The sequence below is a fragment of the Pogona vitticeps genome, chromosome 6 (genome assembly GCF_051106095.1).
Source record: "Pogona vitticeps strain Pit_001003342236 chromosome 6, PviZW2.1, whole genome shotgun sequence".
NCBI classification, from domain to species: domain Eukaryota; kingdom Metazoa; phylum Chordata; class Lepidosauria; order Squamata; family Agamidae; genus Pogona; species Pogona vitticeps.
This window is the reverse complement of record NC_135788.1, coordinates 73521057-73548163: the sequence shown is the minus strand read 5'-3', so window position 1 is coordinate 73548163 and position 27107 is coordinate 73521057. Positions and strand designations below refer to the sequence as shown.

The 27107-nt window shown below is 42.5% G+C and overlaps 2 protein-coding genes across 7 annotated transcripts in view; one reads left to right on the top strand and one right to left on the bottom strand.

Annotated features, from left to right (window-relative positions):
• The window catches only part of SUN3 (Sad1 and UNC84 domain containing 3), a 67307-nt gene extending 40681 nt beyond the window's left edge, over window positions 1-26626 (top strand). For 3 of the 6 annotated variants that reach the window (XM_073003869.2, XM_073003868.2, XM_073003872.2), the window contains 8 exons: window positions 13644-13672; window positions 18278-18349; window positions 21140-21311; window positions 21957-22056; window positions 23805-23920; window positions 25086-25253; window positions 26074-26166; window positions 26409-26626. In XM_073003869.2, the coding sequence (XP_072859970.2) occupies window positions 13644-13672; window positions 18278-18349; window positions 21140-21311; window positions 21957-22056; window positions 23805-23920; window positions 25086-25253; window positions 26074-26166; window positions 26409-26525 (867 nt within the window). In that variant the 3' untranslated portion in view covers window positions 26526-26626. The remainder of the gene's footprint in view (window positions 1-13643; window positions 13673-18277; window positions 18350-21139; window positions 21312-21956; window positions 22057-23804; window positions 23921-25085; window positions 25254-26073; window positions 26167-26408) is intronic. The other 3 variants (XM_073003870.2, XM_020815536.3, XM_020815531.3) reach the window with 3 other exon arrangements.
• Window positions 1154-25520, bottom strand: LOC140708366 (uncharacterized). Its single transcript, XM_078377591.1, has 8 exons — window positions 25445-25520; window positions 11639-11722; window positions 11444-11485; window positions 10597-10715; window positions 4860-4907; window positions 3042-4514; window positions 2541-2656; window positions 1154-1343 (listed from the first exon to the last, which is right to left on the bottom strand). Exons 1-5 carry the CDS (start codon window positions 25498-25500, stop codon window positions 4900-4902), a joined length of 309 nt encoding a protein of 102 aa, XP_078233717.1. The 5' UTR covers window positions 25501-25520; the 3' UTR covers window positions 1154-1343; window positions 2541-2656; window positions 3042-4514; window positions 4860-4899.
• Window positions 26627-27107: the final 481 nt, after the last annotated feature.

The following is a 27107-nucleotide window of genomic DNA, read 5'->3' as shown; positions in this document are numbered from 1 at the left end:
GGTTCTTCTCTCTTGCTTTGTATCAATCTTAATTTCTATATGCCAGTGGTGGCGAACCTTTTTGGGGTTGTGTGACCAACTGAAAAGAAAAAGAAAAAACAGTGGGTGGTGTGGCGGTGTTGGAACCGGAAGTGGCGGTGGTGGAACCAGAAGTGGCAGCGGAAGGGGGAATCCTGGGCATGGAGGTTCCTCGAGACCCCATTCTGGATCTGCTGCCAGTGCCAGCTGCTCCGGATCTGCCTGCTGAAGCACCAGCACCGCAGCTGCAGCCACCTTCTCAGGTTTGGCTGCTTGGGGGGAGTAGCGATCTGGCGACTTATGGCTCGCATGCCGGCAGAAAGGGCTCCAGCTGTAGCACGCGTGCCATAGGTTCACCATCGCTGCTATATGCCAACCTGTTTAAAGACATAGAAATATAACAATTTTTAAAGTGGTAGAGTGAATTCAGAGGCAAAACTGGAAGTAATAATTTCTAACTTATGAGAAGAGGTTTCATTCTTAAAGGATCTTACCTATGTAAACCTTCCATGACATTTGCACTAGTCTTTTTCTTATTAGGTGTTCTGTAGTAGAGACAGGAGCCACATAAACCACATAGCTGCCTAATTTCCTATTTCATTCTCAGCTTCAGAAAATGTCTTATTATAGCCTTTCCAAGCCTGCCCTCCCTCCATTTGTTGGATTATGCTTGTTGAGAATGATGAAGGTTATAGCTGAACACATCTGGAGTGCACCAGATTGGGGAAGGCATTCTGGTAATTGTAATTAATGGGATACTAACTAACCCCGATCAAACTGGATTAGATCCTATTCACATGGCTGTTTATGAAATTTAGACACCAGATGCATAGATCCCAAGGCAGCCATAATTTTGAAAAGTTCATGCAACAAATCACCATCCTGTCCTGGTAGCCCTTGGTTTTCATCCTGCACAGACATATTCCAACATAAGATACATAGTTCTTCTTTGCACCCTCTGTAAATCACACCCTGGGTGATTCACACCTGCGCTGAGCTTTATCAGAAGATTCTAGAGCTTCTGCAGTAGCAATTAACATATTATAATATGCCCCTCCCCACCCATATAAGTACCTTGATGCCAAGCATTCTCTTTCAGTTTCTTTCAACCGCTGCATTGAGAGCCTCATAATTCTTCCTGTTATTAATCTTTTTTTTCTTTTAAACTACGTATTATCATCAAAGATGTTTTCTTTTCCCCTCACTCGGCCTCCAGCCGCAGCACACACACCCCTTTTCAATCATCAGTTCTTCTTCGTGGCCTCTGAATTCACACAATAGGGTTCAATCTGCGCCTGCTCAGGAATTCTCAGAAGTTTCTAGAGCTTTTAGAAAAAAATTCATAGTTGAGAGTTATCCCTACAGTGCATGATCTGTCCACCTCAACCCTCAGTTCCATTTTACCACCCTGGTATTTGGAACTTCTTGGTTAGAGCTCATTCTATTTTTGAATTTTTATGATCGACCACGGACTGACTGGCTACGTTTACTCTTTCTGGCTTTGTTACCCCAGCGCTAGTTCCCTTGCTTTCTTTTTCCCCCTTCAGACTGATTTTTCTTGTGGCAAGACCCAGATCGTTACATTCCCAAGCTCTTTTCATGGACTGTTTTTTGCTGCCTCACACAAACTGTTTTTTTTTAACCATGCTATTCGCTTACCCCTTTGGACTCTACTCTTATGGTTTCTGACCTGGACTGTTTCACTTTGGCTCGTACTTTGTGAGTTTTATCTTGCCCTGCACTTTAGGTTTAGGGCCTCGATATTTGGCGGAACGCTTACTCCCACCCAGTTCTACCCGTGTCACCCGAGCGAGTCAGGAGGTGAGGCTGAGGAGCCTGACGCCGAGGGAGGCCCGGAAGGAAAAGACAAGAAACCGGGCCTTCTCGGCGGTGGCTCCTCGCCTCTGGAACAACTTACCTCCTGACATTCGCGCAGCTCCCTCGCTGGGTATTTTCAAGAAACAACTGAAAACATGGATGTTTAGGCAGGCCTTCCCCCTTTCTACCTAACACTTTCTTTTTCTGTTATAATATATCCCGTTTCTCGCCATCTTTGGGGGAAAAAATTTTTTTTTTATTCTATCTTAATTTATGTAATTATTATTTGTGATGTGGTTTGTTATATGTTTCTTTTTTAAATGCATGTTGTAAGCCGCCTAGAGTGGTCATAATTGACTAGATAGGCGGGGTATAAATGAAATAAATAAATAAATAAATACATAAAAATAAATTTATGTCCCCATCAGGTCCCTTTAGGTGGTGCATGACCTGTACTTGTAAGTTCTCATTATCGGGTGGTCATGAGCGGTGTCTATTCTGTTTAGGGGAAGCTCACCACCCGCAATCTTGTAGACACTGTACAAATCTGACCAAGCCTGCTCTCAGGGTGAGACAACAATGCCTAAAGTTGTTTCTGTGGGATAAGACTTTGTCGGCAACAAAACCTACCAACATGGAGACAGCCTCTACATCCTCTACCACTCCCCACCCAGAGGTTGCGGGGCAGTCACTGACCAACTTACCAGCGCCGAAAACCTCACAAAAACCACCCAAAAACACCTCTGTGTTGGGATCGAAACGACAACTTCCCTCAGCGTTGACATCGACAGATTGCTCCGTGGCGCCATCCAAGGACAATCTAAAAAAGAAAAAGGGTGCATTAAAAGATAAAGTCAAGCAGGGACATAAGAAAGATCAACAAGGCAATATCCCTCCGATCTCCCCTTCTTCCCGGGACCGGGAGTCATTGTCAGAAGCCGCTCCATCGCTTCCCCCTCGACAAGTACAGGCTCCACCTCAACTGTCAAGCCACTCGCCTAATCCCAGTCAGTTAGAGGATAATGCCCTATCTAGCTCGGCTTCTGCCCATCAAAGCCCTGTTTACACCGGGCGGGCATTGATGGCACATCGATCTCCATCCATTTCTTCGGGGTCGCAGTCTCCACCTCGTAAAAGACTGTCAAAAAAGAAACACCTTTCCCCGGATCGATGCAGATCATCCCATCGTGAAGTTGCCATCGTACCTAGTTGACGTTGAACTAAATCCAAATATGACAACCCACTTGTCATACATCTCGGCCGGAAACAGTCCCAACATTGTCATCGAGATGAAGATTCCAACTCCAATTCATCTTCTGATAGGCACTACAGGAAAAGCAAGAAGATCAGATATGTATATGCTTCGACGTTGTCTTCTTCTTTTCCTTCTCCACCTAGACATCGAGAGCCGCAGATATTACGACGTCTACAAACATGCCTTAAAGGAATCAAAGCATTGTGATGTGCCAAAAGGTGCAGACCTTCCACCATCACCCCCGAACCTTCACAATCTAGAGTCAAAACACAGCATTCTACTCACAAAACAAGGACAAAAATGGCAACACCTACACTTCTGCCTTCAGTGCATGAGGACTTTATCACATCTGCTGACTCTGACCAAGATCAGGAACTTCTATCTGAAGTATCAGAGGAAACTCAAGTGGATAGAAGGATGCCCGATTCAGATGCTGGTGACCCTCATCCATCCTCCCCCTCTGAGGATTTTTCCTCTTATGCCAATATGATTTCTCGAATGGCAAAAACCTTAAAGTTGGATGTGGAACAGCCCCCACCTCCTCAAGATGACTTAGTTTTCGGGGGCATTAATCAGGAATGTTCCCCACCTCTGAGTCTCGCCTTTATCCCAACTTTAATGGACCTAGTTAAGGAATCTTGGAACTTACCTTCATCCTTCAAACAGGTCACTAGACGAGTGGAAAATCACTATTGTACACATGGAGATGAGTCAAATTTTCTTAGTAAACATCCTGCACCTAACTCTACCATAGTGCAATCAAACATTTCCAAAACCAGAGGGAAAGCTAAAGTCACTCCAACCAATAGAGAGGGTAGGAAGTTGGACGTACTAGGTCATTGGATGTACTCCTTCGCTACATTCTTACTGCGTGTGTCCAACTATCAAGCAGCAATGGGGGCATACCAGCGCCAACTGTGGGCTAAGGTACTTCCTACGTTGGAGTCCGCCCCAGAAGAGGTTAGGAAGTCCCTGTTTAACACTTATACCAAAGCCATGTCAGTAGCCAAACATCAAAGGCTCGCGTCTCGTCATGCAGCCGACGTGACTTCCAAGTCAATGACATCAGCAATTGCCTTATGAAGACACGCCTGGTTAAGATCCTCTGGCATAAAAGAAGATGCAAAAACATGCATTGAAGGACTTCCCTTCGATGCCAAGTGTCTATTTAACAAAAAGACAGATGACACCATGGAGAACTTGCATAAGATAAAGAAAACAGCTAAATCTTATACTATTCAACAACAACTGAAATTCCAGAGGTACCAATGGCAAAAATCTTATACTCAACAACAATATCAGCCAACATCACAACCTTACTGTTCGTTTAAGCAGCAAAACCAAGGCAGATCTTCTCAGGGCTGTTCCACATCTACTCCATTTAGGTCCCAGACGTCTTCACAGTGGTGACAATCCTTCCGTCCTTCTCAAAAAAAAAAAAAAAAAGACAAATCAGAAAACCTCTTCTAACCACTCGTCTATCCCCTTTCATTCAAAACTGGTTACAAATCACAAAGGACACTTGGGTGCTAAGCATAATTCAATTTGGTTATTGGCTAGAGTTCGCAAACCTTCCCCAATTAGGGCTTCTAAAATTCACACCATTTCTCCAGCTCTAGACGAGATCACAATGTTACTTCAAAAACATGCTATCCAACAGGTGCCAAAACAAAACATCATGGATGGCTTCTACTCCCGATACTTTGCAGTGCCGAAAAAAGACGGGGGAATCAGACCCATCCTAGACCTTCAAGAACTAAATACTTACCTACTCCCCCGTTGGTTCCGCATGTTCACATTAGAATCCATCATACACCTGTTGAAACAAAACAATTGGTTCGTTGTCATAGATTGCAAGATGCATATTTTCATATATCCATTCATCCACATCATCAAAAATACCTACGTTTTATCTTCACAAATACCGCTTATCAATTTTCTGCACTTCCCTTCGGTCTCTCCACCGCTCCCCGTACATTTACAAAATGCATGGCACCCATAGCAGCATATCTCCATCTCAACAAAATCACAATTTATCCTTACATAGACGATTGGTTAGAAGTAGCGGACTCTTATCAAGACCCAGAATTCATTCTGCACACTCTACAATGACTCTGTCTGAAAGTCAACACAAAGAAATCCCATCTCAAGCCTTCTCAAACTGTACATTACATCAGCGCGAGAATTGATTCCAAAAACGCCTGAATTTTTCTTCCACCAGAACACATTCAGAAAATTTTCGCAGCGAACAGTTTCGTCCTCACTCAAGTGTCTCAGCACATCACACTCAACACCTGTTAGGTCTACTGGCTTCAACAACATCTGCCCTGCCACATGCATGACTCAAAATGTGTTCACTCCAAGCTTGGTTCTTAGCACAATTCGATCCCATGTCAGACAGCCAACACACATGACTTCTTGTCACTCCAGAACTCACAAAGCAGCTCGAATGGTGGACTTTCATCCCACACCTGACGACGGGTCGCCCATTCCATCCACTTCAACTATCCATTCAAGTCATAATGGATGCCAGCCTCGCAGGCTGGGGAGCGCATTGTGCTCATCACAAAATTTATGCACTGTGGACCAGACGAGAAAGGTGTCTGCACATAAACCATCTGGAACTATTGGCACTAATAAAGAACTTCCGTGCCTTTCTCCTTCTTCTTACCGGTCATGCAGTGCAAGTGGTGTCCGACAATACCACAATGGTATTTTACATCAACAAGCAAGGAGGCACGAAATCGATGTCCCTACTTTATCTCACAGTCAACCTTTGGGAGTAGTATCTCAACCATCATGTATTCTCAGTGGCAATTCATGTATCTACAACAGACAATGAGATGGTGGACACATTAAGCCGTATGACAGCACAAAACCACAAGTGGGAGCTCGACACACACACGTTCCACACGATTTGCTAGAGGTGGGGTTATCCACTGATCAACATATTTGCAACCCATCGGAACAAGAAATGCACCATGTTCCGTTCTTGTGCAGCCAGGACTCACAACTCGCTTGGAGATGCTTTCATGACTCCATGGGGCAAGGACTTACTATACCTATTTCCGCCTTTCCCTCTTATACAAAAGACCCTCATCAGAATTCATCAGACAAGAGCCAATATAATCCTAATAGCTCCATGCTGGCCACGTCAGCCATGGTTTACAGCACTACTACAAATGACATCAGATTCAATGACATTGCCTCCATTGCCGCGTCTACTCACTCAGAATGCGTGCAACATTTACCACCCAGATGTCCAGTCTCTACATCTGACAGTCTGGAGGATTCTCCCCTGATTCAGGAAGTCTTGGATAATGCGCGAAAACCATCAACCAAATTGTTGTATTCATATAAATGGAAAAGCTTCCTGAAGTTTGCACAATCTAAAAATCAGTGCTTGGGAAATCAGTTCCTGTTTCTCTTTCTACTTTTCTCACTTATTTATGCCACTTATTTGACCTTGGTTTGGCTATTTCAACTCTAAAGGTCTGTGCTTCAGCAGTTGTCTCTTTCCAGCCGCATCAATTGGAATCAGCACATCTTTTTTCCCGTCCTACCCTCAAAGCATTTCTAAATAACCTGCGCCCACCTGTTCGTCCTCCGGTACCGCAATGGTCTCTAAAGCTAATTTGCGCTGTCTTACACGGCAACCTTTCGAGCCCATAGCAACCTCCAATCTTAAGCTGCTTTCACTTAAAACTCTATTTTTAGTGGCGATAACATCAGCAAGAAGGGCTAGTGAGCTTGTGGCCCTAAGGGCAGAAACTCCTTATTTACAATTCTTCCGTGACAAGGTGCTCCTCTATCCAGATGTGTCGTTCCTTCCTAAGGTGGTCTCCGATTTCCATATAAATCAACCACTAATCCTGCCCACGTTATTTCTTTCTCCTTCTTCAGACACAGAAAGGATGCTCCACTCTTTGGACGTGCATAGAGCTCTAGCATTCTACACATCATGGACCAAGGACTTTCGATCTTTTCCCAGACTTTTCCTATGCTTTTATGGTCCACACAAGGGATCTCCAGCATCGTCCTCCACAATATTGAGATTGCTCGTGTCTACTGTCACTCTAGCTTATGAACTTACAGGCTGTACCCCTCCAGACAGCCTAAGAGCCCACTTGGCTAGGGCTATTGCTACCTCTATAGCACTCCTGTGAGGTGTAGATATTCCTGACATATGGAGAGCAGCTACTTGGTCAACAGCGTCCACATTTGCAATGCACTATAGACTAGACCTACAAGCCAAAAAGGAGGCAAAGTTTGGGAGAGCAGTATTGACATCTATCCTGGAGTGACGTCCCTCCTCCTGGTAATTGTGCTTGCTAATCACCCTATTGTGTGCATTCACAGAGGCCATGATGAAGAAAGAGAGGTTACTTACCTGTAACCATTGTTCTTCAAGCGGACTTCTGTGTATTCACACATCCTGCCCTACCTCCCCTCTGCCCGTCACTCCTTGAGCCACACCTTCAGTTTAATTGTGGCAGATAAAACGGAACTGAGGGTTGAGGTGGGCAGAGCACACGCTGTAGGGGTAACTCTCAACTATGATTTTTTTCTAAAAGCTCTAGAAACTTCCGAGAATTCCTGTGCAAGTGCAGATTGAACCCTATTGTGTGAATTCACAGAGGTCCACTTGAAGAACAATGGTTACAGGTAAGTAACCTCTCTTTTTCCTCCTCTATTATTTTCTCCTATTCATGTCCCCTTTGGGCCCGTGTAAGCACTGTGTTGTATGTGATAATAAGATCCCACTTTCCGATGGACATGCTAAGTGCCTTTTCTGTTTGGGAGAACAACATCAAACCTCCTCCTGTACCCATCGCAAAAATTTTAAGCTTGGAATCCTTCAATCTTATCTCTCAAGGCTAAAACTCTGACTTTGGGAACAATCCTTACAACCAGTTCAAATGGCCCAACCTCCCTGTAAGGTCACTTCCCAAACCAAAGCAATGGAAAAGGCCATTACTGAATTATCTGAAAATAATGTCCATCGGCTACACCAGCTCATTCCAATTCAGCCATTACTGAAATAAATGTCCATCGGCTACACCAGCTCATTTCGATTCTCCATCTGCAACGTCTAAGACCTCAAAGACGCACAAATCGAAACCCTTGATACCGAAGTCCTTGACTTCAAAAACAACTTCTAAACGTCAGAGACCTACTGAAGCTGCTCCAGCTCCGGAGCTTGTTCCTCCTAAACGAGCTAAACAGTCTGAGCCTACAGACATCCCACCAGAACCACAACAACTTTCAGAATCAATTTTGGTCGGATCTCCCTCAGATGATGACACACTTCTGTCCCATCAACCCTCTTCTCAGTCTCCAGAATAGGATGATAGAGTCGACCAACTAACATCCTCTCCTCCCTGTCCACAACCTTCTATTCCTTCCAGCAATCCTTCAGTTATTCCATCACCTGAGAATTCCCATCCCAAACAGCTCGACACTATTTCATACTCGATGCCCTCGGATTGCCCTCCAATCCCTAACCAGAACCGTCAACATCAAGAATCTCGATAGCTCGCTTCATCGCATGTGGTTCAAACCCACACTCAGCACATGCATCGAGTTGCCATTTGCCCAGACCAGTGCTCTGCTTGACAGACTGCACTGACTAGTCGACCAGGTGTTTTACCTGGTTCAATAATACCATCTAGTAGTCAGCCTACCTCTCGACAACCATCAGTGTCGAAGTGGCCACATCACAGAGAGGTGACTATACCTCAACCTGCACCCCACTTGGTATTGAAAAAACCTCGGACGATCGAAGATTTCATCCTCAGCCTCCCAATACTTCCCTACTATAACAGATGACGGAAATCACTCTTCATGCTTGGCATTGCCAGCGTCCTTTTATTGTACTGCTATGCCATTGCATCAGCAACCTCTGTTTCAACATCACATAGACACAGGCTCTGATATCGACGATCCTCGATATTCATCCTGGTCCATGGACACACACTCCACTCTGTTACATCAACACAGTTCCCGTCCTCTGGTAAATCCAAGGCATCAAACCCGGCACCGTTATGACACCAAGTTTGACACTGAAGTCCTGATATCGACGATCCTCGATATTCATCCTGGTCCATGGACACACACTCCATTCTGTTACATCAACACAGTTCCCGTCCTCTGGTAAATCCAAGTCATCAAACCCAGCACCATTACGACACCAAGTTCAACATCGAAGTCCATCCCTACCAATCGAGGTCCGTCGATGCTCAACCACCATCTTTCGATGTTGACAATCTTCAACATCGACAGATGTCCATGGACATGCCACCTCCATCTTTTTTTACTCTTAACTGGCAATACTACAAAACTCAGCCTCTTGACACCGAAGTCGATCTACAGTCCATCAACTCCAAACGCGACCTCGATGGCTCTGACCATGAATCTCAGCCACAGATTCCATCAGTATTACTTTCCTCTCCAGAGTCAGACATTGTTGATACTGACCTGCCATCACCGGCAGAGGATTTCCAGACCTATGCCCAACTTATGATTCGCATGGCTAAATCCCTTGATCTGCAGATCCATCAACCATTGACAGAACCAGCTGATCATCTATATGATCCAATCTCTAAAAATACAACCACTCCGGTACACATATTGATGTTGCCATCTCTCCTTAGTACTGCACAGAGATCCTGGACAAAACTAGCTTCCTCCCATTCCATGTCTAAGCGGATTGATAACCTCTATAGAATCCATGACCCAGGAGCCATTTTCCTCCAAAAACAACCAGTTCCAAATTCTGTATTTGTCGAAGCCTCTCAGTTGAGATCTCGACACCGACAAATTCTCATACCACCAAATAAAGACAGCCGACAAATAGACTCCATGGGTAGATGGCTTTACTCTTCTGCAGCCTGTACCATGCAAGTCACTAATTACCAAGGAGCCCTGGGAGCTTCCCAATGCTTCCTCTGGGACAACATGTCCACCTTTATTGAATCCCTGCTAGAGGATAAAAAGATACTAGCTCAAACCTTCCAACAAGAAGGTCTCTCTGTTGCTAAATAACAGATGCTTTCTGCCCACCATGGAAACTACAGCCAAGTCCATGGCCACTTCAGTAGCCCCATGCCATTTTTACTGGCTAAGAACGTCCAACTTAGCCGAAGATGCTCGGGCATGTATTGAAGACTTCCCCTTCGATTGAGCAGGTCTTTTTCATGCTGAGACTGATGATATACTAGAGAACATACAAAAGAAACATTCAGCAGCCAGACCCTGGGGAGTTTACTCTTTCTACCAGCAATGTCCTCAGCAAAATCAATGGAAACGGCCCTATAACTTGTAACAGAGGTTCCAACGAGACCCTCCACAACAAACCTCTTACAATCCATACTTCAAAAACCAAAGAGCCAAAACCCGGCAACAGCCTGCCAGTAGGCAGAATGACCGGAAACCCAAACACCATGTTTGACATTCCTCTGACCGAGATCACCACCCACCCCATCAACCCTGCCCTCTGGAAACACCTGCATGGGAATCCATCAGCACACATTCCTGGGTACTCTCCATCATCAAAAATGGCTGCCGCATCCACTTCTTCAAACTTCCTCCGACAACACATGTCGTTACTCCTCCATCACAACCCCTGCAAGAAGAAATAACAAATTTATTTCTCAAAGATGCCATACAACCAATATATCAAAACAACACCGGGGGTTTCTCTCGCTATTTCACCGTCCCCAAAAAACACGGGGGGCTTCGGCCTATTCTAGATTTAAGATTATTTAATAACTACATCATCACCACAAAGTTCTGCATGGTTACTCTAGGATCAGTTCTTTACTTACTTAGGAAAAACAACTGGTTCGCCGTCATAGACCTATACGAGGCTTACTTTCATATTGCAATACATCCCACACACAGAGAATTCCTCTGTTTCCAACTTGGATCACAAGCATACCAATTCAAAAAACTCCCATTTGGCCTTGCAACAGCTCAGAGAGTGTTTACCAAGTGCATGGTGCTGGTAGCCGCCTACCTCAGACTTCAAAACATTCTCATATTTCCATATATTGATGACTAGCTCCTTGTAGCAATCTCCAGTCGCAAAGCTCGATGAGACACCCGTTTCACCCTTGCCATTCTTTGTGATCTCAGTCAATGAACAGAAATCAAAATTAAAACCTACAAGGACTATACATTACATAGGCATGCTCATAGACTCCACACGAGCTCGCACATTCCTCTCTGCAGAAAAGAGACAAAATCTCTTCCCCTTACTTCATGGCTTCACGGTATTGCTCCCGAGCAGGAATAGGTAAGCATTCCCAGGGAGATGCATTTGTCAGCTGTTGGCCCAAGACTCTTACCTACCTTTTTCTGCCGTTCCCTCTCCTCCACAAAGTTGTCATCCATCTACAACAAGACAAAACCAATGACATCGTTATAGCTCCTTGGTGGCTGAGAGAGACTTGGTTCCTAGTTCTCCGCAGTCAGACATCCGCCATTTCCCCCGCCTGTCACACCTTCTCACACAGAACAACTCCCAAGTCCTACACCAGGGCTTACCTGTTCTGTACCTGCCAGCATGGAGGATTCTCCCTTGTTAATGAATGTTCTTCACCATGCCAAAAAGCCATCCACAAGGAAAGCCTACTTGTAGAAATGGAAGAAATTTCAATGTTTTACCAAATCTTCCTCATCATTCTCCATCAGTTCATCACTTTCCACTGTGCTCCGCTTCCTCCTACATCTCAAATCCAAGGGCCTCTCCATCTCACCCTTGAGAGTCTACTTTTTGGCAGTAATATCATACCAACCTCCAAATTCTCCAGCAGCAAACATCCAAAAACGAAACATTTTCTGAAAAGTCTCTTTCATATCTACCCCGATACTTGACCTCCCTCTCCACAATGGTTGCTAACTCTTGTTTTGAAGCAGCTTACCAAAGCTCCTTTTGAGCCATTAGCTACAACTGATTTAAGATTCTTCACCTTTAAAACAGCTTTTCTTGTAGCCATCACCTCAGCTCAACGAGCTAGTGAATTGGCAGCTTTATGCTATGACTACCCTTATCTACATTTTTCCCCGGTAAGGCAGTGGTCAGGGAACAGGGGTAAATTACCCCAAATGGGGTAAAAATGAAAATCCTGGGGGTAATGAGGATGAGCAGAGCCCCAATACTGATGCTCTCATATCCAACATAAAGCAACATCATTTCTTCAAAATCTGAAGTTTTCAAGTAAGTTGAAGCTTTCAAAGTAATTTTGAATAGATTCAATAAGATTTTGAATTCAAATAATGTATGATTTCCTTCCTTTCAAATCAAGGGGGTAATGTTGGCGTATATACATTTTTTGGGGGAGGTAAAAGGTTAAAAAGTTCTCTGATCCCTGCGGTAAGGTGAAGTTATTCATGGACATTTCCTTCCTCCCCAAAATTGTCCCTCAATTTCATCTTTCCCAGCCAATTGTCCTTCCTTCATTTTTCCGTCACCTTCTTCAAACCAAGAAAAAATACTCCAATACATTGGATGTCAGAAGAGCTCTTGCTTTTTACCTCCAACGTACCCAACCTTTTAGACAGTTATCTCATCTCTTCATAAGCCATCAGCTACCTACAAAAGGCTGTCAGGTGACTTCCCAGTCTATCTCCAGATGGGTCACCTCTACCATTCATTTGGCTTACCAACTTGCTTGACAACCAGCCCCTAGAGTGGTTCGCTCTCACTCCACCAGGGCAGTGGCCGCCTCTAAAGCCTTTCTCCGTGTCGTAACTCTTCTGGACATCTGCGCCTCTGCCACTTGGGCACGGCCATCCACATTTAACTGTCATTATAGACTTAACCTTCGGCAGAAGCCTGATGTGGCATTTGGACATGTTGTTCTAGCCTCTACCTTGGTGTGACACCTTGCCTTTGGGTAAGACAGCTTATTAGTCACCAGGGTGTGATTCACAGAGGCCATGAAGAAAAACGACAGGTTACCCACCTGTAAGTGTAGTTCTTTGAGTGGACCTCTGTGATTCACACATCCCACCCGTCCTTCCCTCTGTCACACCATTGTTTGCTTACTATTAAGCAGTGGGTGACACAACAGAAAAAGGACGCTTGGTGCCAAGGTACTTATATGGGTGGGGAGGGGCATATTCTAATGTTTATTGCTACCTCAGAAGCTCTAGAATCTTCCAATGAGGCACCGCGCATGCGTGAATCACCTAGGTTGTGAATCACAGAGGTCCACTTGAAGAACTACAATTACAGGTGGGTAACCTGTCGATCTGATTCTAGATTGGAAAGTCTCTTAATGCCTTGCCTTTCACATCAGTGTCTATGGGATCTTTGATGTAAATTGCTCAGAAATAACATGGTATGGGGGATGAGATTCATTTGCACTTCACTCAGCAGTATTGCAGCACTGGTTGATCCCAGGTTGTTCATTGTAATTCAAATGTGTATAGCATTTGCAGTAATGAAGAATATGAGAGCTTATTGATGTTTCCTGCCTGCTTTTTCATAATAATCTTATGGTGTCTTGAAATTGTAATTCACCTTTTTTCCTTTCCATTTGCATAGAATGAAGCCAAAGATCTGAGGTCCCTAAAGTAAGAATGAGTTTCATATATTTTATGCAAGTATTTAGCAAATAGATCTATACTGTTTCTTTTTGTGAGGTGTAATTTTGAAACATTGACCATGTTTGGATAAGATGTAAGCCATAGTTTAAGTTGATTGTGATTTGTGTGTATGTCAAAACCCAAGCCAGCCAACTACTATGGTTTCTGATTCCCCCCCCCCCTGCATTTCTTGTTCTAGTTTGTTGCATTGTTCCACCTTCTGCCTGGCTGTAGAGGATTTGAGGCAAAAGCATCTAGAAAATGAAGCTGTTCTCATGAATGAGACAATTGCTAATATTTTCTCAGACCTTGGCATTATTCTGACAAGCTCTCCCTCTATCCTAGTGGAAAGAAAAGAAAAGGGTCCATGGATGATATTAGTTATTTTTCTTGCTGTAGAGGAAGTAGGTTGCTCCCCCTACATGCTGCAAGAGACACTGTTTATGCAGAACTGAGAGCTTGGTCACACTTGCAATAAGAATTTCAGTTGAATTGGTGTTAGCATTATTAAAATTGATTTTAAAATTCCTGGCTACATGTCACTCGGGGGTGCCTAATTTCTTCTGGTCACCAAGCAAGTCATTTTGAAAAGCTTTGCGAAGGCTTTTAATTTTAACATCAATACAAAAGCAATTTGTTTTAAATTGTTTCAGCATATGTGAATGCCTCTGCTGGAGTAAATACTGTCTTTTGAAGTATTTCCACTATTGAAGACAAGAGGCGGAGCAACAAGTATATGGAAGCCTGAGGAGTGTGCAAGCACAATAAAGAAAATATATGGCCATGCATGTTTCAGGGGGCCCATTGCTTAAATGATATAGTGCTAATTTCCATATAAAAAGAAATAAAAATATGTACTTCAGACTGCTGGCCCCCAGCAGTCCAAAATTCACAACCCACCTCTTTGCTCTCTCTCTCTCTATAAAATTCTGTTTTTATTTATGCCCTTAAACTGGAACCACATGCATTCCTTCCTTTGCATCTTTCTGACCTCTCTTTCAAGTCTCCCTCCTTTCCTGGCACCACCATGATGCTGGTGCCCCCATTTTGCTGGTGGCTTCCTGGAAAGACAGCAGCCAGAAGTTCACCCCCACACTCTTTCCTGTCACATGAAAGAGGGGCCACCTGTCATGCACTGCACCTCCTCTCTATCCCTCTGCCAGGCTTCCAAGCATTGGCATAACTCTACCATACCTTATTTTTTTAGTGTGTTCATTTTTCTCTGAATTATCACAGAAACCCTAAGCAAGATGGGGAAAAATACCAGTTTTCACTTTAAAAAAGTCAAAAATAGAGAAAGAAAATATAAGAGAGGCTGAGAATATTTAAAGCAGAATATGGATGTCACCTCAGCTGAAGAGAGGAGAACCGTACAATATACTGGTCTCTTTGGAAGATGTCTTTATTTATTTATTTATTTATTTATTTATTTATTTATTTATTTATTTATTTATTTATTTATTTATTTATTTATTTATTTATTTATTTATTTATTGTGTTTATACCCCGCCTATCTAGTCATTTTGACCACTCTAGGTGGCTTACAACATAAAGCATAACAAGTTCATGAGAAATTTATAACAATTAATTAATTAAATGATTCTGCAAGATGGGGAAAATACAAAATAAATAAAATAAAGAGAAAAAAAGGAAAGAGGACAGGAATTAACTGGAAGGGAAGGCCTGCCTATACATCCACATTTTTAGTTGGTTCTTAAAAGTACCCAGCGAGGGTGCAACACGAATCTTCGGAGGAAGGTTATTCCAGAGGCGAGGAGCCACCGCCGAGAAGGCCCGGTTTCTAGTTCTTTCCGTCCGGGCCTCCCTCGGCGTCAGGCTCCTCAGCCTCACCTCCTGGCTCGCGTGGGTGACACGGGTAGAACTAGTTGGGAGTAAGTGTTCCGCCAAGTATCAAGGTCCTAAACCGTTTAGGGCTTTATATGTAAGCATTAACACTTTGAAGTCAATGCGGAAACGGATGGGCAGCCAGTGCAGCATGGCCAGAGTAGGAGAGATATGTTGGTATTTTCTCACTCCAGTAAGGAGTCTGGCCGCCGCATTCTGCACCACTTGAAGTTTCCGCATCAGTTTCAAAGGAAGCCCCACGTAGAGCACGTAACAGTAGTCTAATCTAGAAATTACGAGCGCATGTACTAAGGTAGTGAGCGCTCCCTTTTCCCAAGGGAGGCAAGTTGGCAAGCTGAGTTGTACTCCCCAGAACCCAGCTTGGCTCCAGGGAGCAAAATCCACCTATGTCTATGTGACTGTATCCTCATTAACTGATAGCAGGCCAAGTCCCAGAAGATATCCCTGTGATACATTTGAGCCATAATGTAATTTTCCCATTTATAAAGGAAGGAGCATTAGAAGCTCTACTTCCAAGAGTAGAGGTATCCAAGGGTCAGCTCCATCTTCCCATCATTATTGTAAAAGCCCCCCCAATTAGCTCTCTTGTTGTTGCTGCTGCTGCTAGATATGCCAGTTGCATTTGCTCTTATTGCATATGCTAGTTTATGACCACTGATTTGCTAAGCGTGTTTGAACAGAAGACTAGAGTGTTTGAGGAAAATGATTTCTCCTACTCTTGGCCCATCCTCTCCATCTGATCCATCAGCCTAAAGCAGAGGTCCCCAACCCCCAGTCCACAGCCCAGTGCCGGTCCGTGGCCTGAGCCAGACTGGGCCGCGGAGACAGATCTCCCCAGGCATATACTCCCCCCGCACAGCCCCTTTGTGCATGCACATGTGGGCCTGCGCCCACACAAGCGCTCCCCCACCCCTTCACGCATGTGCACAAGTGCCTCAAGCGTCTCCGAGCACCACGCTGTCCATGCATCCACATGAGCACGCGTGCACCCGTGTGAGCGTCACACCGCCCTTCACACATGCACCCGCATGCCCGCACATGCACCTTGGGTTTTGCCACCGAGTTCAGTGATACTCTGATTTAAAGGAGCCAATCTTCATTAAGCACAAACCATTAGAAGCACTTTAGAAGAACTGATCACAGGCCATTACCAAGGTCCCCGGAATTGTTCTGATAAATCTATATTGACAGCAACCTCATACTGGATCACTTCCTCCATCCTACTGTTGGGGCCACCAGGACACTTAATTAAAATGACATGAGACTCTGGGCAGAGGACTTCCTGTGAAACCTTATCTAGGAAATTTGGAGTTAAGAGTGATACTTAGCAAGCCTTTGAGGATTATGTCTAAGAACAGGTGAAAGGGTAGAACTTTAGCAATATGTTTGGAGCCCAGAATATTTCTAAAATAAAATTCATTCTATCCCTTCTACAGTATAAAAGGAACATTCATTATTATTTTTCTCGGTGAGGGAGAAAGTAATGTGCAGCATCCTCATTACATTACTTGTTATATCAATTGGCCAAAATCTTTTTTCATAAATATATGCCTGCAAAAGCTGATAACTTCATTAGGCATGGGCTTTTATGGCTCATAAAAACTTTCATATTCCTCCTCCCCTCCCGCAGGGTTTCCAGGCTTCCAAAAATATATTTGTCTCAGAGCATGCCAAAAGCTGCTGAAGAACTCTGAAAGGATTCTTGTTCTTTATTTACCGTTTTCCCCCGGAAATAAGACAGGGTCTTACACTAATTTTTACTTCAAAAACACATTAGGGCTTATTTTCAGGGGATTTTTTTTCATGTACAACTGTCTACATTTATTCAAATATAGTCATGTCATCTTCTTCTGGTTGCTGCAAAATGGTAGAGGGCAGGATTTCACTTAATTTGGGCTTATTTTTGGGGTAGGGCTTATATTATGATGATCCTGAAAAATCATACCAGAGCTTATTTTCAGGTTAGGTCTGCTTTTTGGGAAACCAGGGTAGAATCATAGTGTCATAGAATAGTGAAGTTGGAGGGGGCCCATAAGGCGATAAAATCCAACTCCCTGCTTGATGCAAAAATATAGATCAAAGGACATCTGCCAAGTGGTTGTCTTAGTTTCTCTTAAATGCCTCCGGTGTTGGAGCACTCACCAACTCCCAAGATAACTGGTTCCACTGTCTTACTGCTTTAACGGTTAGGAGGTTTTTCCTAACATTCAATCAACATCAGACTTCCTGTAACTTGAGCCCATTGTTGCATGTACTGCACTCTGAGATGATTGAGAACATATTCTGCCCCTCCTTAGTATGATAGCCTTTCAAGTGTTTGAAAAGTGCTATCATATCACCCCTCTGCCTTCTTTTCTCAAGGCTAAACATGGCCAGTTCTTTCAGTCTTTCCTCATAGGGCTTGGTTTCCAACCCCTTGATAATCCTCCTTTGAATTTGTTCCAATTTGTCAGCATCCTTCTTGAAGTGTGGTGTCCAAAACTGGGCCCAATACTCAAGTTGAGGCTTAACCAGTGCTGAATAGAGGGGAACTAGCACCTCACAGGATTTGGAAACTATACTGTTAATGCAGACTAAAATAGCATTTTCTTATTTTGTAGCCACATCACACTGTTGGCTCATATTCAGCTTGTAATCTACGACAATTCCAAGATCCTTATCACTTGTAGTACTGCTGAGACAGCTATCCCCCATATTGTAACTGTGCATTTGGTTTCTTTTTCCAAGGTGCAGTACTTTGCATTTATCCCTGTTGAATTTCATTCTGTTGTTTTCAGCCCAGAGCTCCAGCCTATCAAGGTAATTTTGAATTCTCTTTCTGTTCTCCAGCTATTCCACCCAATTTTGTGTCATCCACAAATCTGACATGCATTCCCTGCACTTCCTTATCCAAGTCATTAATAAAAATGTTGAAGAGCACCAGGGCCAGGACTGAGCCTTGGAGTATCCCACTTGTTGCATCCTCCTAGTTGGAGAAGGAGCCGTTAATCATCACCCTCTGAGTAAAATTCTGTAGCCAATTGTGTATCCACCTGACAGTTACAGTGGTGCCCCGCATAGCGACATTAATCCGTTCCGGATTAATCATCGATATCCGGAAACATCGCAATGCGGGGGAGAAAACCCCATAGAAACACATTAAACTTCGTTTAATGCGTTCCTATGGGGTGAAAACTCACCGTTATGCGAAGATCCTCCATAGTGCCTGTGAGCAAAGCCAGTTTCCTAAGAAACTGTTCTGCTACGGGACAGAGAGGATTCTGAGTGAATGACTCCTTAAACAGGCAAAACCGGGTCCAACAATTTTACCCTAGGGCAGCACCTTCACTCATGCACCAAGTCTGACCCGATTTCTTTGAGAACCAAGATATAACGTGAGTTCTAGGGAATCTAATTCTCCTAGTACTCAGGAATATTCTGGACCCAAGGTAGCGTTACTTTTCCGTGGCCTTGTAAAGAATAACCATTTAGGTAAACCAAATAACCAATTGTAGCATTTGTTCTATTCAAGAAGCCAAACTCCAGATCTTAAGCATATTTTGCTTTATTAGAAAAATAAAGTTCTGAAAGAATAAAGTTTATGCAAAGCAAGGCATCTATGTACATTTCCATCTCATCCAGTTAGACAAGAAACTGGACTCCTCTAGAAGAAACAAACATAACAAACTTACTAACTAATGAAATTGGGAAACGCAAGCTTCCCCTCTAACTTAAACAAAAATCTACATCTTAAAATATTACTGTAAATCCCATTGTCCATAGTCCAATCAAGAACATACCAGTCTTCTGGAAAATCCACAATCCATCAGTCCATTAGGAAAAATCCTCTGCTAAAATTCATCAAACAGAAATAAGTCCCTTCTGTGTCTTTCAACCGTCCTCCATGTTCACTTTCTCTCTCCTTCTTTCATAACCAGCTTTCATAACCAAATTCATCACAGTGCCGCCATTTTCGCCGCCTTGGTAAGTGAGGAAATTGTGCGAAAATGGTTGCGGCGGCCATTTTGTGCACCCGGCGTCCATTTTGGAACTGCCGATCAGCTGTTCCACAAACGTCGCAATGCGAAGATCGGTAAGCGAAACACTTACCGATCATCGCAATGCGATGTTTTGCCTATTAAAACATCGCAATGCGATCGCATTAGCGATCCCAAAAAATAGATCGATATACGGATTCATCGTTAAACGGTGTGCTCGTTATGCGAGGCACCACTGTATGTCCAGCCCACACCTAGTTAGCTTGCTAATCAGGATATCATGGGGCACTTGGTCAAAAGCTTTGCTGAAGTCAAAATATACTATGTCTACAGCATCCCCCCTGTTTTTCAGGGAGATTGCCCGATCATAAAATGAGATTGATTAGTTTGGCAGGATTTGTTCTTTACAAATCCATGTTGGGTTCTAGTTATTACTGTGTTGTTTTCTAGGTGCTTGCATAGTGACAGTTTTATAATTTGCGCCAGAATTTTCCCTGGGATTTCATCCGGTTGACTGGCCTGTAGTTTCCAGGTTCCTATTTTTTGCCCTTTTTGAAGATAGGATCAACATTCTCAATGGTTCTTAACCAAGATGCAGAAGGAGTCTAAGTGGGATGGAGGTTTTTCATCATTATCAAGAATTCATTCTCGCTCAACATAAGTGTCTTCCTGCCAGTATGACATACCATCCTCAGATTATCCATCTGTTTCCTTCTGATGTGCTAGTAATAGCTTTGGACACTTTGTGTTTCTCTTAATCACCTAGCTGTCATGCCCAACAACTTACTGCAAACATGATAACAGAGGGTCTGCAAATATTTAAGTGTCCCAAAGAAAAATATGCCTTTTTTCCTATCATGGTGGGACTCAGGTTCTTTCACAGAGTGTTTGGGATTCAGGATACCAAAGGGTGAGAGCCATTGCACTGCCTTCTCTGTGTGATAGCTGATGGTCAGAGAACTGGTGATGCAGTGAAGCAATCACATTTCTTAACTGCTCGAAGGCAATTTGATATGGTACTTGGATATTCGCAGAAGGACATCAAAACAGCATCAGGCAAAACAAACCATAGTTCCATTACTATTCTGCAGACTGGGTCCTGGTTTTTAAACCAACTGTGGTTAAATCAAACTGCAATTTACATTACGGTGCCACTATTACTCCTCACTTCAGTATTATTTGATAGGAATATTGAGTGGCCAGAATCCTGTTCTGCCTGTACAGTGGAAATGACATAATCAGTGGTAGACTGCAGCTGTTTAAAGATTTTTTTTCCAAATTAGAGTGCATTGTTCACAAGCTGTGAGACCAAGTTGCTTTCACCCTAAAACTGAAAAAGGAAGTCTTTAATCAACAGCAATCTCCTGCTGACAACCAGTCATTTCTGTAGTACAGATGGACTTCACCCAACAGGACTTCAGCTAATATGGGCTGCTTTTGAAGAAACTTTTTCTAGACTTTGGTGTTCTAATAATCAACCCCCAAGCCCTTCAGAAGTAAATAAGATCTCTTAGGATAAATTGGTTCCTTAGAATTATCTCCATAGTAAGAGGGGTCAACAGAACCAAAGAAGCAGTACTCTGCATCACTTTCCTCCATGATTTTTCTCTAGACATGCTTATCACATTTTGGAAAGAAAAGGACTTGAAATTCCACCTCTGAAAGAGCAAGTGGAGAACCTAAAATCCCAGCTTGATGTTCTGAGCTCAAACAGGAAGGACATTGCTCTTCAAGCTGTCAGGGAAGTACTGGAGCGATATACCAGCAAAGGCATTACAACATGGGTAAGAGGAAATAATGAGATTTTATAGACAGATGTCATAGTTTTTGTGGGCTACTTTAAACTAAAGGTGATAAATCTTTAACAGTACTACAAAAATACAATAAATCAAATCCTGACAAAATCCTGCTGTTAACACACACTTCAGTAGTCATGCTGCACTATGTGATGACTGCTGCTTCATGCAACTTCGGATGGCTTTGCTGAGCAGCTTAGTAGAGAAATAGACAACGGCAGAGGAGAGGTTGGCAGGTATAACAAAATGGAAGCAGGGATGGGATGGGAAAAACCTCTTTTTACTCTCCCTGATTTCCAAAATATTGGGTAGGAGAGAAAGTGTCCCTCTCTAGTGTTCGCCTCCCCCCTTTTTTGGCCCTTCAAATCACTAGTCAGGAACATAGGCCTGAGTCCCTGTCACAGTGAGACGCGTGGGCCAATCTGCTCCATATCTCCAAGTACTTCTGCCACTTGGTGCACATAAGGTGCAGATTCACTATTTCTGCCCTAACTGAGTTAATACAATGCAGGAGAATTACAACCATGACTTATTATTGCTTTACAGCAGTGCCTTATATCTTTCTGCTTTCTACACAGTTGTAAATTCTTATGATGATGACTGATTTTTAAATTATCTGTTGTTCACTGACAGAGCGTTGAAAAGATGCTCAAAAAAATTATGGAAAAGCTGGATGAAGATTACGTTCAAATGCCCGATTATGCACTCAAGTCAGCAGGTATTAGTGGTTCAGGTATTATCAGACTCCATGTGCAAATTCTATGTGCAAGTATTATCAAACTTGCACATAGAATTTGGGTATGTTTGCTATTCCAATACTGTAAACACTTTCAACCTTAGTACGAAGACTGTACTGTAACACTTTAGGAAGCCACTTCAGTGCACCTGCTAGCCAGTAAGTATCATGGTGTATGTGGTCAGATTTGGTACCAGATGCAACCTCTAACTGCATTCAAAAGCAGCTCATTGTTTGAAGGCTGCTGTAGTCATGCCTTAAGACAGGAATAACTAAAATGTTTTGCCATTGTCGAACTGCCTCCCCATCTGCATCCCTTGCTCTTTGGAGGCAGCACTTTCTGCCACCTCATGATGTCAATGGCACACTAGCCTCAGTCTCCTCTGCCTGCTGTGCCTGGCATATATATGCCTGTAGTGTCAACATATGCCAGAATTGGTCAGGTGGATCAGATCCTCCCCCTGCTCACTCAGTGAGGACTAAAGTGAGGACTAACTGGATGGGTCAGATAGGCCTCACCCAGGCCTATCTGACCCATCCAGCTAGTCCTCACTTTAGACAAAATCTCAGACCAAAATCTCCACCCCATGAAACAAAAACAGAGAAAGCCTGTGCCCCTCCCCCAGACCAAAAAAATAAGGAATCCAAAAAGATAAAGGAAAGAAGGATCAAACAACAACAACAAACAACAACAAAACAACAAAACAACAACAACAACAACAACAACAACAACAACAACAACAATAATAATAATAATAATAATAATAATAATAATAATAATAATAATAATAATAATAATAATAATAATAATAATAGAGGAATAACAGTACGAGGTAACCCCCCCTCCCAAAATAATTATGATAACCTGCAGTGATGTAATGGTACCAGCCAAAAGCAAAGTCAATGAGGATCGAAATGCAAAAAGGAAGTCAGCAGAGGTGCTCTAGCACCAATAGGAAAACAAGTTGCCAAGCAGTAAAAGAATAGCCATTCCAGTTTTCCACATCATTTTGAAGATTCAAACTCTCTCCTCCCATTTCCAGGATGTTCTTTGCATTCTAATTAGCCGTTGACAGCCCTTCTCATGAGACTCACACTGCCATTTGTTGGAATATCAGTGAGGTGCTTTTACAAGCATGGGTGAAATAGAGGTAATAATCCAAATGAAGAAATCCAAACTGAGGTAATCTGAGTGAGGAAATCCAATAGAAATTTGATATTTTTGTGATCCTCTTTTTTGGACATGCAAGAATAGGCCACTAATAGCTTTATAGGCCACTAATAAGAAATAAAAAAAACATACACTATGGAAGCTTTCATGGCTAAATCACACTTCTTCAAACCAAGTACCAAAAGTCCAAACATTCATGGCAAGATAGGATTAGTCAGGAGGTTATTCTTAGATATAAAGTTCTTGGCAAGGTAAATTTCACCAGGCACCTCTTAGATGAGACAGGAAGTTGTTTTAAAGTTACCGCTGAAGAAGCTGTGGGTCATTCCCAACCCATGATAACCAAGGTGTTCTTGGACTGCAATTCCTAGAAGCCTTCACCACCAGTTGTGCTGGCTGGGGTGTCCGGGAGCTGCAGTCCAAGAACACCTAGGTCACCCAAGGTTGGGAACCACTATTCTAGATAGTAATTTTTGACAAACAGTGCTGCTATTCTGGGCCTAGATTTGTTTTTACACAGTATCACGTTCGAGAAAAGTATGAAAAGTCTTATTATACAGCTATTCAATTTTAGGTGCCAGTATTGTTGAGTCGAAAACTACCAGGAGCTACCGCCATGATGGAGGGAAATATCTGTGGATGTCATTCATTGTGCTGCCTTATGTCAAGCCTCCAGATGTGATTCTTGAGGTAGAAGTAAACCTGATGAAAACTTTCACATTTTCTTCTTAATTTTTCCCCAAGCATTTTATTCTTATTTTGGATGGGGGGGGGGTCTTTGCCATCCCAAGTCTTAGTCATTGCTTGTGGCTACCAAGACACAAGTACTATAAATCCTAGGGAGTGGTTCCTATTTATTTCATTACATTTCATTTTTAAATTTGGGAATGATTGTTAAGAGAGTTTACCTTGCATGTGTGGTCACAATTTCTGCAGGACTCCAATTGCAGTGTGTTCTCAATTTGATTGAAAGACCTAATTGACAATGGAGTAACTGCCTCTCTTATCCATGAACTCAGAGCTCATTTGAGCTTGGATTTTTCTGTCTGGATCTGAAGATGCTAAATTCTGCCTCATTCCTCTCTCTACCTTTGCCTAAAAATGGAGCTCTGCTAGGTAGTTCCTATTTTCTCATGTTTTAACCTGTATCTTAGCTGTGTGCTCACATGTACCTTCTCCTGTTTCATATTACCTCTAAAAATATTTACACTTCCTTTATGTTCTTTTTAAAGAAAGGTCTCTGTTTCCCTTTATTGTTGTTGTTTCTTCCTTTGTGCATGACACTGAAAGGAAAATGAGCTGTTTATCGATCTAAGTAAAGAAGCAGTATATCAGGAAATAAAACTCAAAACAAAAAGCAAACTGCTACAGCCACTAAAAAGACTCCAGATGTACCCACCATGTTTTTTATTTGTGCAGTGAAGACCTAATCTGGACTGGAGAAGAACCCTTCCAGGGCTGACTACATGCCAGTTTTGGATTCTCCATGGGTTTTTCAGGCACTGAATCGTCAAGAGAGGCTTTCCAGATCCTCTGTATGCCTGATTACCACCAACACTCAATGCTCCTGCTCAGTTCTGGAGAGGAAGATATATACCTCCATTAGAGGCATTGTATTTCCACAATCTTCCCTTTATACTGCTTCTAAAAGACGAGACAGTGGCAGTCAATGTGACAACCAGCTCTAGCTAGAGTTGATTTTGGTTTTTAATGATTTCAGGTGATTTTTCAGGTGGTTTTCTAGCATTAGAACTATTTTAAAAGTAACTATTCTGTTCGCAACAGTGACCTTGTTGTTTACAATTTGGGTGGTACATATGACACTTTGCAGACTTTCTGTTTCCTCTTTTTACAGCCTAATGTACACCCCGGAAACTGCTGGTCATTCCCTGGGAAGCAAGGTGAAACTGTTGTAAGGCTAGCCAAGAAAATTATTCCAAGAGCAGTTACAATTGAGCATATTTCTAAGAAAGTCTCGCCCACAGGAGAGATCTCTAGTGCACCCAAAGACTTTGTCATTTATGTGAGCATCATGTTTCAGTCTTCATACAAGATTTATTTGTTCATGAGAAGCAGATTACGAATTATCATCCACAAATTGCTTTTGTTTAAAGAAAAGTGGATAATTACTAAAACCGAACCCAACAACTTTAATTTCATTGGTGGTGACAGAAATAATTTCCAAACACTTGGTTATAATTATATGTTGCTTACAATATAGCATGGTTGTCTTGTGGCTTCTTAGTGGTGGTTCCCCTTGGTCCATTCATAAACTGCTAAACAACAAAAGAGGTTTGCATAAGGCTGCTGTTCAGGGATTCTGAATCTAACTGTTCACCTCATTAAATGGTGGATGACAGGATCAAAACAGTCAACATAACTAGAGGCAATGAGAACTGTTGTCCAAACAACATATGAAAGGCCACAGGTTCACCCCTCCTTGTTTATGGCACTGAAGTAATTAAAGGTACCATTAACCAATTTATTTGTTAAATATTAGGAATGTAATATGTTTGCTAGTTAAGACAAATGCTGCTAACAATTTCATTCACATACTTGACAGCTATGATTCAATCATAACATTCATTGATATTTTGGGGACAATGTGGGTAGGTAGTATTTAGAAAAAAAATTCTTATAATATGAACTCTTTAAAAATATTTTACTTTTATTTAACCAGATATTTTGTGTATTCAGATCTGCACTTCTGAAGAGATAAAATCTTTGTTTTTATTCTGCTGTCATTATTATCATGGGAAAATCTGTGCAATACTGTGTTTTTTAATCTATTTCTTCACTAATGATAATATGCCCTTTCTCTTCCCACCCTTCTGGCTGTCAAGGGACTAAACAAAGAAGAAGAGGAAGAGGGATCATTTTTGGGCCAGTTTGTTTATGACACTGAAGGAGAAATAATTCAAACATTCAGACTGAGGGTACGTTGAACATGATGGGATATTTCTAATAAATGTTCTTTTTGGACAAAAAGATAATCCAAAATTATTTGACCAAAGCAATGTGTATGTCCTGTTTTCTCAGGATATATATAGAAGAAACCTGCTACTGGAACGCTGGATATGCAATGATCTTTTGTCTAGGAAAATATGACTGAAGAACAAATCATTTAGTTTTCTAACTAAATAGCAGTAAGAATTAAAATATGTGCTTTCTCTTACAGAATGAATCTTCTGAATTTATGAGCCATGTGAAACTGAAAGTTCTAGACAACTGGGGCCATCCCAACTATACTTGCATTTATCGCTTTAGGGTCCACGGAGATTTAGAATACAGTTAGGTATTCTGTGAATGGTGTACGCATAAGGTCACAACAACACAATGCAAGGCTAATGTGAGTTTGCTGTGCATCTGCTTGTATTAAAAACTGGAAGAACAACAGTGGAAAGTGTGTGGGACATTATTTAATCCTTCATTTTTATTACCAAATAAAAAGTAGCATTGTTGTCATCCACAAAATGGTGAACTATTTGCAACTACTGACTTACAGAACAGTATCTGGGAAAGAAAAACTATGCATTGAATGGGAAGACTGCTTTCAAAGCAAGGGTGGGAAACAGTTTTGTTCCCAAAGGTCAGAGTTGGGGGAGTAAAATTGATCAGCTCTCAGAAACCCCCAGGTCATGGTGACTGAAATATGGGATTTGTAACTTTTCCAAGTTCTGCCTGTGGGTTGAGGAAGGTTGCATGGCGGGGTGGGGGGTGGAGTCAGTATCCCCCCCCCATCTACACAGTCATGGAAAGGAATGGCATGTGGGGCAGGAAAGGTTATGTTTTCCCTCATGCCCTTCTCATGTTAATTGCACTGCCCCAAGCCACCCAAATAACTATCTGGAAGATTCCTACAGTGTGTGGATAATGC